The sequence below is a fragment of the Schistocerca serialis genome, chromosome 5 (assembly GCF_023864345.2).
Source record: "Schistocerca serialis cubense isolate TAMUIC-IGC-003099 chromosome 5, iqSchSeri2.2, whole genome shotgun sequence".
Lineage (NCBI taxonomy): Eukaryota > Metazoa > Arthropoda > Insecta > Orthoptera > Acrididae > Schistocerca > Schistocerca serialis.
Genome location: NC_064642.1, coordinates 20300935 through 20320171, shown reverse-complemented (window position 1 = coordinate 20320171; position 19237 = coordinate 20300935). Strand labels below are relative to the sequence as shown.

Genomic DNA, 19237 nt, shown 5'->3' with positions numbered 1-19237 from the left:
CCAGGTATTTTGGGCTGTTTGTATGTTTCAGCTCTTCCCCTTGCCACATGACTCGGAGTTTCCGTTTGGCTTGTTTGTTCCTAAGATGGAAGGCGGATACTTGAGATTTACTAGGGTTTGGTTTGAAATTATTGCCGTCGTAATAGGTAGCAAGTTCTGTTAAGGCTCCTGTGAGATTCTCCTCCACTTGTTCAAAGGTTTTATCCTGTGTGGCCACTGCTGCATCATCAGCATATATGAACATTCGTGTCTGGTGGCTGACGGGAAGATCATTGGTATAGATGTTAAATAATATTGGAGCCAAGACACTGCCCTGTGCAAGTCCATTTTTCTGTGTCCTTCATCGGCTGTTTTTAGATTGTAAGGTTACATAGTAGCGCCTGTTCTGTAGCGTACATTGCACGAACATAGAAAGGGTGTAGTCCTTAGTGACATTATACACTTTCTGGGTAAGCAACTTATGGTTAACTGTGTCATATGCAGCACTGAGATCCAGGAATGCGACCCCAGTTACTTCTACCCTCTGATAGCCGTCTTCGATGTACTGTGTGAGATTAAGGATTTGGCCACAGCATGATTTTCCTGGTCGGAATCCAGCTTGTTCGCTAATGAGGGCTTTGTCCACATAATCAGCTATGCGTTTGAGGATCATTCGCTCCAGCACTTTAAATAAATGACAAAGCGGTGAGACAGGCCGGAAATTTTTAGCTTCAGCTGGGTCTTTCCCTGGTTTTAGTAACGCAATAACCCGAGCTTTCCTCCACAGTTTAGGAATTTGCATTGTTGTAATACAGTTATTCATTAGCTCTAGGATCCATGCTTGTACTCCCGGTCCAAAATGTTTAATTTGCTCAGATCTCAGATCGTCGAGGCCAGCGGGCTTATTGTTTTTCAAATCTTTGATGGCATCTTGTAGCTCCTGAATGAAGAACGGGTGAGCTAGGAAGCTAATCTCCTCGTTCAATTTTCTTTTAATTTTGCCATTCCTGATCTTCCTTTTAGTTTAGTGATCTACACACTAACCTTGCCAAATCGGATGTAACCAAGCGGACGCTGCGATCGCTGCGGGACTAAGGCGTCAGCAAAAGAAAGAAAGAAAGTCTGCGACTCTCCTGTTTCCATTCTTCTTATGGTCTTCCGCCGCAGAGAGATAGAGGTTTTTCTCTGTGCCATATTGCGCCGTCTGCAGCTGTGTACACAGAGATTGTGGATATGGGACTAGCCATCAAACACAACCCTGTCTGATAGTCGCCTAGATGTTATCGTTAACATGGTTGTCCATTGACCGGAATGCCATCTCCTGTAAGAACACGATCGAACGGACATCTGTTGAAGCATTTGTATGATTATATCGCCAGTTAGACGCAGGACGGGGAAATAGCGGTTTGTTGCTTTAATTTTGGACGCCAGTGTAGTTTTTGCCACCACTTTGCTTAATCGTTAATTCAGTTTTATCCCTAATAGCCGCCTTCAGTTCAGCCACCATTCACCGTCGTTCGTCAAAAAATAAGTGCATCATATCGTCTTCATGGCTGGTATTACAATGAGTGTCTTTCAAAAATGGTTCAAATGGCTCTGAGCACTATGGGACTTAACATCTGAGGTCATCAGTCCCCTAGAACTTAGAAGTACTTAAACCTAACTAACCTATGGACATCACACACATGCATGCCCGAGGCAGGATTCGAACCTGCGACCGTAGCGGTAGCGCGGTTCCAGACTGAAGAGCCTAGAACCGCTCGGCCACAGCGGCCGGCTGAGTGTCTTTCCAGTACATAACAGTGCGGTGGTATATTGAGCCCTTTTCATGGCCTTTAAACAATACGAAAAGTACGGCAATTCCCATTTGGCATTTAACGATGTGACTTCGCCACTTCTTGTGTTTTTTTGGGCGTATGCGTAGTGGCCGTAGGATAACTGATGCAGAACGGAAATGTAATTTAACGCAAACAGTACTGGCAGAGAACTGTTTGGTGTCCGACAAGGCGACTTCTTGGCTGCAGGCACGCCACGCTGCAGCCTTCATTTTCCCGTTCCTCCCCCCTCCTCAGCCATCAGCACCGCTTGCCGGTAGACAGCTCGAATCTCACTTGGACGTCGTAGCTTCGGTTCCCAGCTGACGTAAATTTTTAAACACATCTGTGGCTTCTATGAGCTTCTCCTTGAGGCGTAAAATACACGATTAAGGAAAAAATATTAGCAGAGCTAGAGGCTGGTAATTGCTGCATCGCTGGTCCGAGTCTCGTTTCGGTATTTATTTTTTACTTTTGAATACCTGTGTCTTTTAAACATAAAAAGTACCAAATATCTGCTAGTAAACACATATCTAATTATCATATTTATGAAAAATGAACTGCGTCTTATTTCTAATTACTTACACCACGCAAAAGTCCAGCTGTCATTGCAAATATAAATTATTTTTTACTAATATTTCATATAAGAGAGTTAATAAAGACTGCTTACATTAAAAAACTGAAATTAATTTATTCATCTTTATGTGTCTTACAGTCCACAGAAATATTTGTAGAACTTACGCCTTTGCATGAAACATTAGCGCTGGTGCGAATGCATCTGAGCTGCCCACATGGTAGTCGCACATTCTATCACAGAGCCACACTGCTCACTGACTACCCTGCCTTGCGTCAGTATATTAACGGCATTCGGAAAACTTCAACGCCGATTTTCTCAAGAAGTTCTGAGAGTTCCATAGCACGGCACTGAGTGATTGATATTTCAGTTCTGAATTTCACGTGCCATAAAAATAAGAGTGGTTCATGGTGTGGGTTCCTGTAGTCATGTCCTAGTTCATGAACCACGGGCAACGTATGAGTGGCCAAGTAAGTGGTCCCGACAGTCGGGATACCAGTTACTTTGGAATAAGGCTGGGCATCTCGGACATATTCTGAGTCGTGGTCACCTTTGTGCTCATACGGCAAAGACTACCAAATCCACCAGTTAGTCCCTCAGCCGTTAGGGGTAAAACCCAATGGGACTCGGGGCAAGTAAGGCTAGCAACCTGCTTCCCTGGTACATTAAATATGATGCTGGCAACAATCAGAGCAAAATGCCTCGGACCTTTGGAGGTGACGGAGTCCCACCTCTAACTGGCAAACCAGGGACTCCTAAAGATACAACTTGGCAAACAAATGGTAATGAGATGGGGAGCTATTAATATCAATGGGGGCTACTCTGGGAAGAAGGAAGAGCTGGCAGAGGCTGCAAGTAAGATGGGGCTGGACGTTTTAGCTGTTAGTGACATTCGGGTAAGGGGTGAGAAAGAAGAGGAAGTGGGAGAATACAAGATCTACCTGTCAGGAGTCAAAGCAGGAATAGCATAATGGGGTGTAGGGCTTTACATCAGGAAAGAAATGGAACCCAGCGTAGTTGCAATAAGGTATGTGAACGAACGACTGATGTGGACAAATTTGACAGTATCTAGCAAGAAAATTAGGATTGTGTCAATATATTCGCATTGTGAAGGGAAAGATCAAGATAAGATGGATAGTTTTTATGAGGCACTCAGTGATGTAGTTGTTAGAGTAAAGGACAAGGACAGTGTTCTGCTCATGGGTGATTTTAACGCCAGGATTGGAAATCGAACAGAAGGGTATGAAAAGGTTGTGGGTAAATTTGGAGAGGATATGGAGGCCAACAGGAACGGGAAACAACTTTTGGATTTCTGTGCCAGTATGGGCTTAGTAACCACAAACTCCTTTTTTAAACATAAGAACATTCACCGGTATACTTGGGAAGGCAGGGGAACCAGATCTGTCATTGACTATATAATAACAGATCAGGAATTCAGGAAGGCTGTGAGGGACACACGTGTATTCAGGGGATTCTTTTATGACACTGATCATTATTTAATCTGCAGTGAAATTGGGATTGTGAGGCCGAAAGTGCAGGAGGTCAGGTCCATATGTAGGAGGATAAGAGTGGAGAAACTTCAGGATAAGGAAATCAGGCACAAGTACATAACAGCGATCTCAGAAAGGTACCAGTTACTTGAATGTATTCAATTACAGTCATTGGAAAAGGAATGGACAAGGTACAGGGACACAGTACTAGAAGTGGCTAAAGAATGTCTTGAAACAGTAGTGTGTAAAAGTAGGATGAAGCAAACAGCTTGGTGGAATGACACAGTCAAGGCAGCCTGTAAAAGGAAAAAGAAGGCGTATCAAAAATGGCTACATAGTAGAACTCAGGTAGACAGAGAAAGTTATGTTGAAGAAAGAAACAAAGCCAAACAGATAATTGCAGCATCCAAGAAGAAATCTTGGGAAGACTTTGGAAACAGGTTGGAGACTATGGGTCAAGCTGCTGGAAAACCATTCTGGAGTGTAATTAGCAGTCTTCGAAAGGGAGGTAAGAAGGAAATGACAAGTATTTTGGACAGGTCAGGAAAACTGCTGGTGAATACTGTGGATGCCTTGGGCAGATGGAGGGAATATTTTGAAGAGTTGCTCAATGTAGGTGAAAATGCGGTCAGTAATGTTTCAGATTTAGAGGTAGAATGGGATAGGAATGATGATGGAAATAGGATCACATTTGAGGAAGTGGAGAAAATGGTCAATAGATTGCAGTGCAATAAAGCAGCTGGGGTGGATGAAATTAAGTCGGAACTCATCAAATACAGTGGAATGTCAGGTCTTAATGGCTACACAGGATAATTGAAATGGCCTGGGAGTCGGGACAGGTTCCATCAGACTGGACAATAGCAGTAATCACACCAATCTTTAAACATGGAAACAGAAAAGATTGTAACAACTACAGAGGTATCTCATTAATCAGCGTTGTGGGTAAAATCTTCTCAGGTATTGTTGAACGGAAAGTGCGAGTATTAGTTGAGGACCAATTGGATGAAAATCAGTGTGGGCTTAGGCCTCTTAGAGGTTGTCAGGACCAGATCTTTAGCTTACGGCAAATAATGGAGAAGTGTTATGAGTGGAACAGGGAATTGTATTTATGCTTTATAGATCTAGAAAAGGCATATGACTGGGTTCCTAGGAGGAAGTTATTGTCTGTTCTACGAGATTATGGAATAGGAGGCAAACTTTTGCAAGCAATTAAAGGTCTTTACATGGATAGTCAGGCAGCAGTTAGAGTTGACGGTAAATTGAGTTCATGGTTCAGAGTAGTTTCAGGAGTAAGAAAAAGCTGCAAGCTGTCTCCACTGTTGTTCATATTATTTATGGATCATATGTTGAAAACAGTAGACTGGCTGGGTGAGATTAAGATATGTGAACACAAAATAAGGAGTCTTGCATATGCGGATGACTTAGTTGTGATGGCAGATTCGATTGAACGTTTGCAAAGTAATATTTCAGAGCTAGATCAGAAATGTAAGGACTATGGTATGAAGATTAGCATCTCCAAAACAAAAGTAATGTCAGTGGGAAAGAAATATAAACGGATTGAGTGCCAAATAGGAGGAACAAAGTTAGAACAGGCGGACGGTTTCAAGTACTTAGGATGCATATTCTCACAGGATGGCAACATAGTGAAAGAACTGGAAGCGAGGTGTAGCAAAGCTAATGCAGTGAGCGTTCAGCTACGATCTACTCTCTTCTGCAAGAAGGAAGTCAGTACCAAGACTAAGTTATCTGTGCACCGTTCAATCTTTCGACCAACTTTGTTGTATAGGAGCGAAAGCTGGGTGGATTCAGGTTACCTTATCAATAAAGTTGAGGTTACGGATATGAAAGTAGCTAGGATGATTGCAGGTACTAGTAGATGGGAACAATGGCAGGAGGGTGTGCACAATGAGGAAATCAAAGAAAAACTGGGAATGAACTCTATAGTTGTAGCAGTCAGGGCGAACAAGCTTAGATGGTGGGGTCATGTTACACGCATGGGAGAAGCAAGGTTACCCAAGAGACCCGTGGGTTCAACAGTAGAGGGTAGGAAGAGTCGTGGCAGACCAAGGATAAGGTACCTGGATTCGGTTAAGAATGATTTTGAAGTAATACGCTTAACATCAGAAGAGGCACCAATGTTAGCACTGAATAGGGGATCGTGGAGGAACTGTATAAGGGGGGCTATGCTCCAGACTGAACGCTGAAAGGCATAATCAGTCTTAAATGATGATGATGATGATAAAAATTTAAAAAAACACAAAAATTCGACTGCTGGGTGGTCTCCTTTCTAGTGCAAATTACTTGAATTTTTTTTTTTTCTTTCAATTAAGCCCCTTCTAATGGAGCTCAAATTTCACGCGTCGTACTGTAGCAAGAAATTCAACACAGCACGTTATGTGTTTCAATTTACTGTATACTTACAACTGTCAAAAGGACATGTTCCCACAAGTCGTCCTCGCATTTGCAGCCAATGCTGCTCTCCCCTCTACAGTGATTTTTACGTAATCTTTCATATACCTCGGCTCATCTCGTAACTTTTAGCAAGACGATAGAATTCGCTACTCCCGTTCTTCAAATGTGCCGATGCTAACGCTGTGCACCACTTTTGTGACGACCCCAGACAGAAAATATTCAGAGGCGTGAGGTCAGGTGATCTCTGAAGCGAAGGTACAGGCTCGGCCTATACGCGATGGACCGCACTGGCGCGTCGTATGCCGTCTTACACCAGCAACACAACACGCCTCTAGTGTCTCATCGTGCTACGTTGACGTGTTTTTACTACGTCACTTTCTTGACTCTGCCCGGGAACTTGGTGTTTGAGTTGTCCTCATCATCATTCGTGCAAGTGTCTAGACTGGACTGTGTAAAGGTTGTGATTTTGCACGGGCGCTGATCACCTCGCAGTTGAGCGCGCCTCAAATCAAACATCACCATCACCATCATCATCTTGACCTTGTGTCTCTCTGTTCAGTACAAATTATGCAATTGATTTTAAACATCCCAATGAGCTAGAAACTTGAAATTTTAAATACACTCCTGGAAATTGAAATAAGAACACCGTGAATTCATTGTCCCAGGAAGGGGAAACTTTATTGACACACTCCTGGGGTCAGATACATCACATGATCACACTGACAGAACCCATGGCACATAGACACAGGCAACAGAGCATGCACAATGTCGGCACTAGTACAGTGTATATCCACCTTTCGCAGCAATGCAGGCTGCTATTCTCCCATGGAGACGATCGTAGAGATGCTGGATGTAGTCCTGTGGAACGGCTTGCCATGCCATTTCCACCTGGCGCCTCAGTTGGACCAGCGTTCGTGCTGGACGTGCAGACCGCGTGAGACGACGCTTCATCCAGTCCCAAACATGCTCAAGGGGGGGACAGATCCGGAGATCTTGCTGGCCAGGGTAGTTGACTTACACCTTCTAGAGCACGTTGGGTGGCCCGGGATACATGCGGACGTGCATTGTCCTGTTGGAACAGCAAGTTCCCTTGCCGGTCTAGGAATGGTAGAACGATGGGTTCGATGACGGTTTGGATGTACCGTGCACTATTCAGTGTCTCCTCGACGATCACCAGTGGTGTACGGCCAGTGTAGGAGATCGCTCCCCACACCATGATGCCGGGTGTTGGCCCTGTGTGCCTCGGTCGTATGCAGTCCTGATTGTGGCGCTCACCTGCACGGCGCCAAACACGCATACGACCATCATTGGCACCAAGGCAGAAGCGACTCTCATCGCTGAAGACGACACGTCTCCATTCGTCCCTCCATTCACGCCTGCCGCGACACCACTGGAGGCGGGCTGCACGATGTTGGGGCGTGAGCGGAAGACGGCCTAACGGTGTGCGGGACCGTAGCCCAGCTTCATGGAGACGGTTGCGAATGGTCCTCGCCGATACCCCAGGAGCAACAGTGTCCCTAATTTGCTGGGAAGTGGCGGTGCGGTCCCCTACGGCACTGCGTAGGATCCTACGGTCTTGGCGTGCATCCGTGCGTCGCTGCGGTCCGGTCCCAGGTCGACGGGCACGTGCACCTTCCGCCGACCACTGGCGACAACATCGATGTACTGTGGAGACCTCACGCCCCACGTGTTGAGCAATTCGGCGTTACGTCCACCCGGCCTCCCGCATGCCCACTATACGCCCTCGCTCAAAGTCCGTCAACTGCACATACGGTTCACGTCCACGCTGTCGCGGCATGCTACCAGTGTTAAAGACTGCGATGGAGCTCCGTATGCCACGGCAAACTGGCTGACACTGACGGCGGCGGTGCACAAATGCTGCGCAGCTAGCGCCATTCGACGGCCAACACCGCGGTTCCTGGTGTGTCCGCTGTGCCGTGCGTGTGATCATTGCTTGTACAGCCCTCTCGCAGTGTCCGGAGCAAGTATGGTGGGTCTGACACACCGGTGTCAATGTGTTCTTTTTTCCATTTCCAGGAGTGTATGCCTCACAACTGGATGATAAAACAGTAGCGTTGGGGTAGCAACCATTACCTGCAATAGGCGAGGGGTTGGGGGTGAAAACGGGGTGACAAAGGAGCATAACGCAGAACACCGCTTGTCCAGGTGTACTCCATGCGCGATGGTTCTGCTTAGCAGACTGCGTCACAGCCTCTACAGGCGCGATGAGCATAGATTAACTGCGACGGTTCATTTGATTTATAGGCGCACCTCTGTAACGCCTCGAGCTATTTCTATCGAACTTAACACACGTATCACTTGCAACCTGGAAAAAAAATTACTCTGGCAATAAGACACCTCTAGCTCCCCTGTGGCTGAGCGAGCAGGTCACAGGGGGCGGTATAAAAACAAAACGCAGGGATACCTGGAGCAATTTCAGCGAAATCTGCTGTAAACATGACTCATTTTACTGCTTGTTTAGGGCTCCCTATCTCAGTCGGTACAACCAGAACCCTATAGTATTACAGTGTTGTCCGTTCGTCTGACTGTTTCTGTGTAACTGTTAGACGTTTCAATTTGTCACATACCAAGGTTCACTGGCCTTTGGTGGTGTAACACATGTAAGCTTCTAAGTACACCCAATCAAAAGATATGGCTTTTTATGTGACCTATTTTGATCTCGCAAACTCACTCATCAAAACCTGTAGGTACTTCCCGTTAGCCTAGAATCAGGACACGTGGGAAGAAGAAAGACTTCACAGTACAAGCAAAGACAAAAAAATCAAAACAATGTTAATTTCTAATTACACACCAAAAAAATATTTCTTTTGTCACTTGTTATCCCACTTCAAAATTAAAATTAAAATTAAAAAATTCTTCATACTCTTGAATTCTCAGGATCTATAACTTGCCAGGCAAAAATAGTGGAGACTGCCGATTCCCAGGACGGATGAACCGTCCACATACATGACTAGGTTTGCATTGAACGCTCAGAGCGCGCGTCTTACTCGCAGATGGTCCACTTTCTTGTCTGTGTGTCTGTGCGGTAAAAATTTTGCAGTTGATTTTAAATTAACTGAGATAGAGACTTGAAAGCTACATCGTAGCTCGGAACTGTATGATAATCAATATTAACTCGCCTTCTTGTCTGGTTAAGAAAAGGGTACTTTGTGTACGACTACCATTTCCCCCGTTTCCAGTTCGAGTCGCAAATGGTTGGGGTGAACCACAGTGACAGTTTGGTAGTTCTCTCCAATTTTTACCTTTATGTTGTTTCTTTTTTTTTTTTTTGCGTGATGTACTTAGCAGGAAGCAACATATTCGTTACCTCAGATGAATAGAAACTAAAATAAAGCTCAAATTTATCCGGGGTCTCAATTGTAATCTCATTAAAGCGTTTAACATCAATTGAAAAATTTCGCACGCACAAAACTGAAAAGTAGAAAATAATTATTTAAGTAAAAATAAATTTTAATTCAACACGTTTTCAAATCAGAATGAAGAGCATAAAATAATTTTCCCTAGCACCACACAGGTAGTGCTGATAATTTGTGATAGTGAATTTTTAATAGCTAAGAAAATACCTGTAAGATTTTTAACGGAAAACGTGGATCTCATACAGTACATAACTGATGCATTAATAGTTCACCTCCTTACGATTACACTAAATAGTAATTGATGCATGAATTGTTCACCTTCTTACTATTACACTACTAGCAACTGATTCATGTATAGTTCATCTCCTTAACATTATCTCTTACGTGTGCCCCACGTTTTTAGTTTTAAATCTTACAAGTATTGTCAAAGCTATTAAAAATTCACAATCACAAATTTTCAGCGATGTCTGTATAGTGTGAGGAATCTCTATACGGTTAAGAGAAATTTGTAGTTTTCAGCCCGATTTAGGAACGTGTTACATTAAAAATTCATTTTTATTTGTATAATTATTACACTGAAGTCGGTGGCGACTCGAAACCGTACATTCAGAGTCACTTTGCAAATGGATCGCCTGCAGAGCCACGTTTACTGGATCGGTTTTGCTTCTAAGTTTTTGAAACCAGTCACAAGTCGCACTTTGCGTTTTTTATTGACCGATTCCACTACTCAAATGAACAAGAGCATCATCAGAATATACAGTTTACAGTTGCCTCCCAGTTCTAAAGATTAAGCCTTGGATTCATTAACTCTAATCGGCGTTTTTTTACGAGTAATGCGTCAAATAGAAATTGAGAAACATCAGTTATTCTTTTTCGTTCGGTTTGGAAGTTATTAAGTGGATCTTAACTAATTTCGTTTACGCCATTCTGTTTGAAATACTGTAATATTTTGTCAGTGTAATCTTTTTCTTATAATAACTGCGTCGTATACCATTATCAGATTTTATCACTAAATCTCCTGCGTCCCGCAATTTTTTATTTAAAGTTTTAACTATGGCAAGTTCCGGTGTATTGGTAGTACTTGCATTTAGTGCACTATGTAGGGGTTTGTTCGTTTGTAAAGCAACTTTTGTTTCTTCATTTTTGTTTAATTTGGCGCAAATACAAACCACTCAGAAATTATATCTTTAATGTCTTTGTTCGATAAATTGTGCTTTCAGTGATGCTGAAGTCCTTTCTCCAATAAGGCAACCTCACTCTTGTTTAGCTGTATATTTGTTAAATTGACGTGCTTATCATAGAAATTAATTTGTGTTTCTGAGTCAGTTATGATACCATCGGTAGCGAATTGTAACGAGTTATAAACTTTCTTAAGTGAATTGCACTAGATTTATGTGTAGCACGTTAATGTAACAGTTATACAGTTGCTTTACAAACGAGCAAAGCCCTACATAACGCCCTAAATGTAAATGCTTCCAATAACCGAAATATAGAACAGTAAAAATTTTAAATAAAAATTTGCTAAATGCAGGAGCTTTGGTGATGAAATCTGTTACGGATAATACGGCAGTGTTATTATATGAAAAAGATTAAATTGACAAAACATTACAGTATTTCGAACAGAATGGATTAAACGAAATTAGTAAAGATACACTCAACCAGTTCCAAACCGAATTATAAAGAAAAATTGAAGCCCCTGAATTTCTATTTGATCCATCGGTAAAACGTAGATTAGAGTTAATGAATCCAAGGCTTAATCTTTAGAGCTGTCAGTCAACTTTAAAAGCAGTCTGTAATGCTGTCAGACAACTGAAAACTGTTGAAACAGGTCTATTGGGAGTTTGTTATTTGCATTTCTGGAATTTGTACATACTTTGTGTGGTATCAACGTTAGATACCACACTTGTTAGCAGTTGTAATATCGACCGCAGTCCGTAATAGATATATATCGCTGGACCCGCGAGTCGCGACTAGCGCCGCTCCGCGGCTTGTATCAAGTTCCTAGCGAGATCTCGTCCACTCTTGCTAGGGACGTCAAGTAGGAATGTAGCATAGCCTTCAGCTGATAGGAAGCAACCTCTAACAAGGCGCTTAGTCAAGTATGGCATAAGTAGTGCCTCTGTCGACATCTGTTTGTAATTATATGTATGCAGCATATGGAGAAGCCTGTAACACAAGTTAAGTACAATATATATAATTTTTTACGCACGACTACTAATTATTTCAGTCATTGCAGATGCAGACTTCACTGCCAAACCTGTAATATAGGTTTCTGTTTAGCATTGGCCACCTGTCATCATAACAACTGACGACGAGCATCATAACACTTTGGATGTCTCAAACGCTAAGCGAAGATTTTGAATCGCTTACTATTCGCGCGTAGACTTTGGTCAGAGTAGTTGTGTCGCTGGGAGATTTGCTTGTTTTGTTATCGCTGCTTGGCAGCGAAAAGCGCGGGAGTTCTCTCGTTAGAGCAGTAGTGAGAAAGACGCCGAGCAGAGGACTCGTGGCAATGTAGACGTAAATTTAAGTGCATCTGTATTGAAATAAAATTAGTTGTATTTGAATGCTGTGAAACAGACGAGAAGGATTTGATTAGTGTTTTAGAATGAAAACTGTATGAAGAGGAATAAGGGTAATATTTTATTTATTGGCACTCCAGTCGCGAGTAGTTAGAATCATTATTGATTGAGACGTCCTTATCAAGGAAGTTTAGACTTTTCATTAAAGATTGAGTAATTTTCACTGTAAGGTATTTTTCACAGTTATTAATTTTTTGTCTAATATTTGAGAGAGTGAGAGTTTGGTATCAATGTTGCCCTTTGTCAGTGTTAATGACTGTTGTAACATGGACTGCATACAAGTAATATATATCAGACAATTTAAAAACATCCTGGCAGATTAAGACTGTGCGCCAGACCGAGACTCGAACTCGGGACCTTTGCCTTTCGCGGGCAAGTGTTCTACTCGCTTGTAAGCTATGGGGAGGGGTCGTGAGTCGTGCTTGGGTAGCTCAGTTGGTAAAGCACTTGCCAGCGAAAGACGAAGGTCCCGAGTTCGAGTCTCGATCCGGCACACAGTTTTAATCTGCCAGGAAGTTTCATACCGGCGCGCACTCCGCTGCAGAGTGAAAATTTCATTCTGGAATTTAAAAACAGCTTGTTAAAGGAATTTTCCTCGTAACAGCATTGTTCACATCCACGATCCAAGCCGCTTTAATTTAAAGAAGTGTCTCACTCAACGGTGTGTATAAAATAGTTTATTTGTTGTCTGGAGCACACTGCACTAAGCTCTCAGCTACTGTAGTTGACACACAGACAGCGGCAAGCACTAGCAATTACATTACGAGGTAAGATATGTTCATTTTAGGATTAGTTTGCTACGAACATTATCGACGTACAGGGACCATTTAATGAGCAGCATTAACCCACGGGAACCACTTTGTTTAATTAAAGAGGTTAATACTAAAGTTCAGGATCTAATCACTTTGCATATTTTTTGTTAATATTATAAAACAGGGCAGGCAGATATACACTCCTGGAAATGGAAAAAAGAACACATTGACACCGGTGTGTCAGACCCACCATACTTGCTCCGGACACTGCGAGAGGGCTGTACAAGCAATGATCACACGCACGGCACAGCGGACACACCAGGAACCGCGGTGTTGGCCGTCGAATGGCGCCAGCTGCGCAGCATTTGTGCACCGCCGCCGTCAGTGTCAGCCAGTTTGCCGTGGCATACGGAGCTCCATCGCAGTCTTTAACACTGGTAGCATGCCGCGACAGCGTGGACGTGAACCGTATGTGCAGTTGACGGACTTTGAGCGAGGGCGTATAGTGGGCATGCGGGAGGCCGGGTGGACGTACCGCCGAATTGCTCAACACGTGGGGCGTGAGGTCTCTACAGTACATCGATGTTGTCGCCAGTGGTCGGCGGAAGGTGCACGTGCCCGTCGACCTGGGACCGGACCGCAGCGACGCACGGATGCACGCCAAGACCGTAGGATCCTACGCAGTGCCGTAGGGGACCGCACCGCCACTTCCCAGCAAATTAGGGACACTGTTGCTCCTGGGGTATCGGCGAGGACCATTCGCAACCGTCTCCATGAAGCTGGGCTACGGTCCCGCACACCGTTAGGCCGTCTTCCGCTCACGCCCCAACATCGTGCAGCCCGTCTCCAGTGGTGTCGCGACAGGCGTGAATGGAGGGACGAATGGAGACGTGTCGTCTTCAGCGATGAGAGTCGCTTCTGCCTTGGTGCCAATGATGGTCGTATGCGTGTTTGGCGCCGTGCAGGTGAGCGCCACAATCAGGACTGCATACGACCGAGGCACACAGGGCCAACACCCGGCATCATGGTGTGGGGAGCGATCTCCTACACTGGCCGTACACCACTGGTGATCGTCGAGGGGACACTGAATAATGCACGGTACATCCAAACCGTCATCGAACCCATCGTTCTACCATTCCTAGACCGGCAAGGGAACTTGCTGTTCCAACAGGACAATGCACGTCCGCATGTATCCTGTGCCACCCAATGTGCTCTAGAAGGTGTAAGTCAACTACCCTGGCCAGCAAGATCTCCGGATCTGTCCCCCATTGAGCATGTTTGGGACTGGATGAAGCGTCGTCTCACGCGGTCTGCACGTCCAGCACGAACGCTGGTCCAACTGAGACGCCAGGTGAAAATGGCATGGCAAGCCGTTCCACAGGACTACATCCAGCATCTCTACGATCGTCTCCATGGGAGAATAGCAGCCTGCATTGCTGCGAAAGGTGGATATACACTGTACTAGTGCCGACATTGTGCATTCTCTGTCGCCTGTGTCTATGTGCCTGTGGTTCTGTCAGTGTGATCATGTGATGTATCTGACCCCAGGAATGTGTCAATAAAGTGTCCCCTTCCTGGGACAATGAATTAACGGTGTTCTTATTTCAATTTCCAGGAGTGTATATCTGGTTTTTCTCGCAGTTGGAAATGCACAGTCACCCAAAGCTAAACAACAGCAAAGTTACGACCAACCAATCAAGCCAGTACGAAATCTCAAATCAAACGGAAAGAATTATCAAAAGAAACTTTCACTGTATACAGGGTGGTCCATTGATCGTGACCGGGCCAAAAATATCTAACGGAATAAGCGTCAAACGAAAAAACTACAAAGAACGAAACTCGTCTAGCTTGAAGGGGGAAACCAGATGGCGCTATGGTTGGCCTGCTAGATGGCGCTGCTATAGGTCAAACGGATATCAACTGCGTTTTTTAAAAAATAAGAACCCCCATTTTATTACACATACGTGTAGTACATAAACAAATAAGAATGTTTTAGTTGGACCACTTTTTTCGCTTTGTGATAGATGGCGCTGTAATAGTCACAAACATATGGCTCACAATTTTAGACGAACAGTTGGTAACAGATAGGTTTTTTAAATTAAAATACAGAACGTAGGTACGTTTGAACATTTTATTTCGGTTGTTCCAATGTGACACATGTACCTTTTGAACTTATCATTTCTGAGAACGCATGCTGTTACAGAGTGATTACCTGTAAATACCACATTAATGCAATAAATGATCGAAATGATGTCTGCCAACCTCAACGTATTTGGCAATACGTGTAAACGACATTCTTCTCAACAGCAAGTAGTTTGCCTTCCGTAATGTTCGCACATGCATTGACAATGCGCTGACGCATGATGTTAGGCGTTGTCGGTGGATCACGATAGCAAATATCCTTCAACTTTCCGCACACAAAGAAATCCGGGGACGTCAGATCCGGTGAACGTGCGGGCCATAGTACGGTTCTTCGACGACCAATCCACCTGTCATGAAATATGCTATTAAATACCGCTTCAACCGCACGCGAGATATCTGCCGGACATCCATCATGTTGGAAGTACATCGCCAGAGAAACACCTTGCAGTAACATCGGTAGAACATTACGTAGGAAATCAGCATGCATTGCACTATTTATAGTGCCATCGATTAAATGGGGGCCAATTATCCTTCCTCCCATAATGCCGCACCATACATTAACCCGCCAAGGTCGCTGATGTTACACTTGTCGCAGCCATCGTGGATTTTCCGTTGCCCAATAGTGCATATTATGCCGGTTTACGTTATCGCTGTTGGTGAATGACACTTCGTCGCTAAATAGAACACGTGCAAAAAATCTGTCATCGTCCCGTAATTTCTCTTGTGCCCAGTGGCAGAACTGTACACGACGCTCAAAGTCGTCGCCATGCAATGCCTGGTGCATAGAAATATGGCACGGGTGCAATCGATGTTGATGTAGCATTCTCAACACCGACGTTTTTGAGAGTTCCGATTCTCGCACAATTTGTCTGCTACTGATGTGCGGATTAGTCGCGACAACAGCTAAAACACCTACTTGGGGATCATCATTTGTTGCAGGTCGTGGTTGACGTTTCACATGTGGCTGAACACTTCCTGTTTCTTTATATAACGTAACTATCCGGTGAACGGTCCGGACACTTGGATGATGTTGTCCAGGATACCGAGCAGCATACAGAGCACGCACCCGTTGGGCATTTTGATCACAATAGCCACACATCAACACAATATCGACCTTTTCCGCAATTGGTAAACGGTCCATTTTAACACAGGTAATATATCACGAAGCAAATACTGTCCGCACTGGTGGAATGTTACATAATACCACGTACTTATGCATTGGTGACTATTACAGCGGCCTCTATCACAAAGCGATGAAAGAGGTCTAACTAAAACATTCATATTTCTTTACGTACTACACGAATATGTAATAAAAATGGGGGTTCCTATTTTTAAAAAAACGCAGTTGATATCCGTTTGACCTATGGCAGCGCCATCTAGCGGGCCAACCATAGCGCCATCTGGTTTCTCCCTTCAAGCTAGACAAGTTTCGTTCTTTGTAGTTTTTTCGTTTGATGCTTATTTCGTGAGAGTTTTGGTCCGGTCATTATCAATGGACCACCCTGTATAATTGGTTTCTCTCGCAGATGGAAATGGACAAAGACACGGAAAGCTAAACAACAGCAAAGTTACGACCAACCACTCAAGCCAGTACGGAATCTCAAATCCCACGAATAGAATTATTAAAAGAAACTTCCACTGTATATTCTGATGATGCTCTTGTTGATCTGACGAGCGAAACGGGTCAATAAAAGATACAAAGTGCGATTTGTGGCTATTTTCAGAAATTTAATTTTGAAACTCGTTGCCCCTTCTAATGGTTCTTTATTTACGTGACCATTACGGCACTCCAACCCCAGTTCTCGATACCAATAATGTCGTACTACTTTTCTGCGAAGTAACAGACATATTTTTGTGACAATATTCACGTTTGGTTTTATTAATGTGTAGGTACTCCGATGTATCGATGTATTACAGTGATATGGTTCTTGTGTGTATTCATTTCTATGAGACTGTCATAATCTGTGACTTACTTGTAACCGTTTCGGCGCGAATGCGCAGAGAGCAGCCTTTGTTTCACTTTGCAGAAGTTGAGTTGTTATTTCGCTTTGTAAAAGAACAGTCAAGTCTTTTGTTTGGTTAAAGTGGAAATTAAATATGTGAAGATTGATACAAAACTGTTTTCTTGATGATGTGACGATTAAGAAGTATATGTGAATTTACAAGAAGTTTAATAAAAATGTGGTTCGTGAACACCAAGTCAAAAATTCTTTCTACCATACCATTGTTCTGATCTGGGATTGTTTGATCATTCAGAATTTCCTGAAAAATGCATTTGTTAGGTCTTCAAATATTGCTAAAATACAGATCTGGACCTTCTAGCAGTCAAAGCGGAATCACCCTAGAATCAACAAGATGAGCCATAACAACTTCGACGAAATGTACGTGGGAATCCATTCAAGATAAGTGCCAAAATTAATTACTTTTTTTACAGTGACTTCGTTATTTCCATTCTGACGATACCATCCACAGTCAATAACTTTGTTGTTGCCCGATAAAGCGAACATTATTAATCTGATTTCTAACCTACTTTGCAAGTGGTGGTATTGTTAGACCCTGCAGGCAAAGCCTGCTCTTGGTTTTTGCTTCAGTTGTATAATGTTCACCACTAATTATGAGACACCCTGCTGCAGATGTGAGAGTAGGCGTAGATCCCCCTTCCCCCCCCCCCCCTCCCCCCTCCCCGCCCCTTCAGCAGGTGACTCGCCGGGTGGACAGACAACCACTAGTTGTGAGGCACCCTGTAGATATGAGAGTAGCCGTCGCTGCCCCCGCTTTCAGCAGGTGAACTGCCGGGTGGACACGGGAGAGTGTTATTGAGAGACGTCGGCTCACCGGCAGCTGGACGATGTCGTCCCGGCGCTCGCTGGGCGACCGTCCTCGCTTGGGCCGCACCAGCACGAAGACGGAGCGCAGGTGGTCGCAGGCGTAGAGCAGCTTCTCCAGCAGCACCTTGCCCATGAAGCCGGTGCCGCCCGTCACCAGCACCGACCGGCCGTCGTAGAACGCCGAGATCTCGCTAGCGGGGCTGCTCTCCGCCATCTTAGCCTCTCCTGGAACCGTCAAAAGGTCACAGTCATACGTCAGGCAGCGCTAAAACTTAAGTCACAGTGTGTCCTAATTATATCGTTGCTTTTAGGAACGAACTGACCACTAGAACATCAGTCCAGAGACTTTCCTTCAGAAATATATCAACGACCTCTTTTTTTTCTTTTTCGGTTGAGGGGGGGGGGAGGGGGATTGATCAGCCTTCTGCCTGGTTTGGTGCAGCTCGCCACGAATTACTCTCCTGTGTTAACCTCTTCATCTCAGAGTAGCGCTTGCAACCTACGTCCTCAATTATCTGCTAAATGTATTCCAGTCTCTGTCTTCCTCTGCAGTTTTTACCCTCTACAGCTCCCTCTAGTACCATGGAAGTCGTTCCCTGATATCTTAACAGATGTTGATGGTGTTAGGACAGCAACCAGCCACAAATTTCAGTTCCTTTATTCAAAGGGTACCGCTACCGGTTTCAAATCGTTCTGATTCATCCTCAGACGGTTTACGCGCTTTCTTTATGACATGTTGTGTGTTTCTTACAGTTTAATAGTCCTAAAACATAAATAATTAAATAATTACAAACACGCCACACACAGATGGTTGCGTTACAGATTTTCGTTGCATGTGACTTACGTGAAACGTCGGTTTGGAGTGTTTGTTTTCGTAACATTCGTCCAACAGATGTAAATACATTCCCACTGCATTCTTATTGTTGTTGGACGAATGTTATGAAAACTGTTTTGTTGGCGGAAGAGCCAACACCGTGTTACTAATGGAGGCCGAAATGCACGCGTTTTAGCTCACGCAGGCTGGCGTGAGGAGGGAAGGACTATACTGACGTGAGGTCTGGAACATGTCAAGGAATTAGAATTCAGAAAGCGGACGAAATTAGTTTGACACTTAACTTAAATCCATTAAAGATGAACGTCGCTCTTGACGGTACATGAGTCACAATCTTATCTGCTCAGAATACTTTCTTGAAGTAACTGAATATGGCGTCTTGCTAGGTCCTAGCAAATGACGTAGCTGAAGGCTATGCTAAACTGTCGTCTCGGCAAATGAGAGCGTATGTAGAC

The 19237-nt window shown here is 44.1% G+C and overlaps 1 protein-coding gene across 2 annotated transcripts in view; it reads right to left on the bottom strand.

The window, feature by feature from the left end:
• LOC126481139 (putative fatty acyl-CoA reductase CG5065) overlaps positions 1-19237 on the bottom strand; it is a 469013-nt gene that overhangs the window by 328346 nt on the left and 121430 nt on the right. For both annotated transcript variants that reach the window (XM_050104690.1, XM_050104691.1), the window contains exon 2: positions 17958-18175. In XM_050104690.1, the coding sequence (XP_049960647.1) occupies positions 17958-18164 (207 nt within the window). In that variant the 5' untranslated portion in view covers positions 18165-18175. The remainder of the gene's footprint in view (positions 1-17957; positions 18176-19237) is intronic.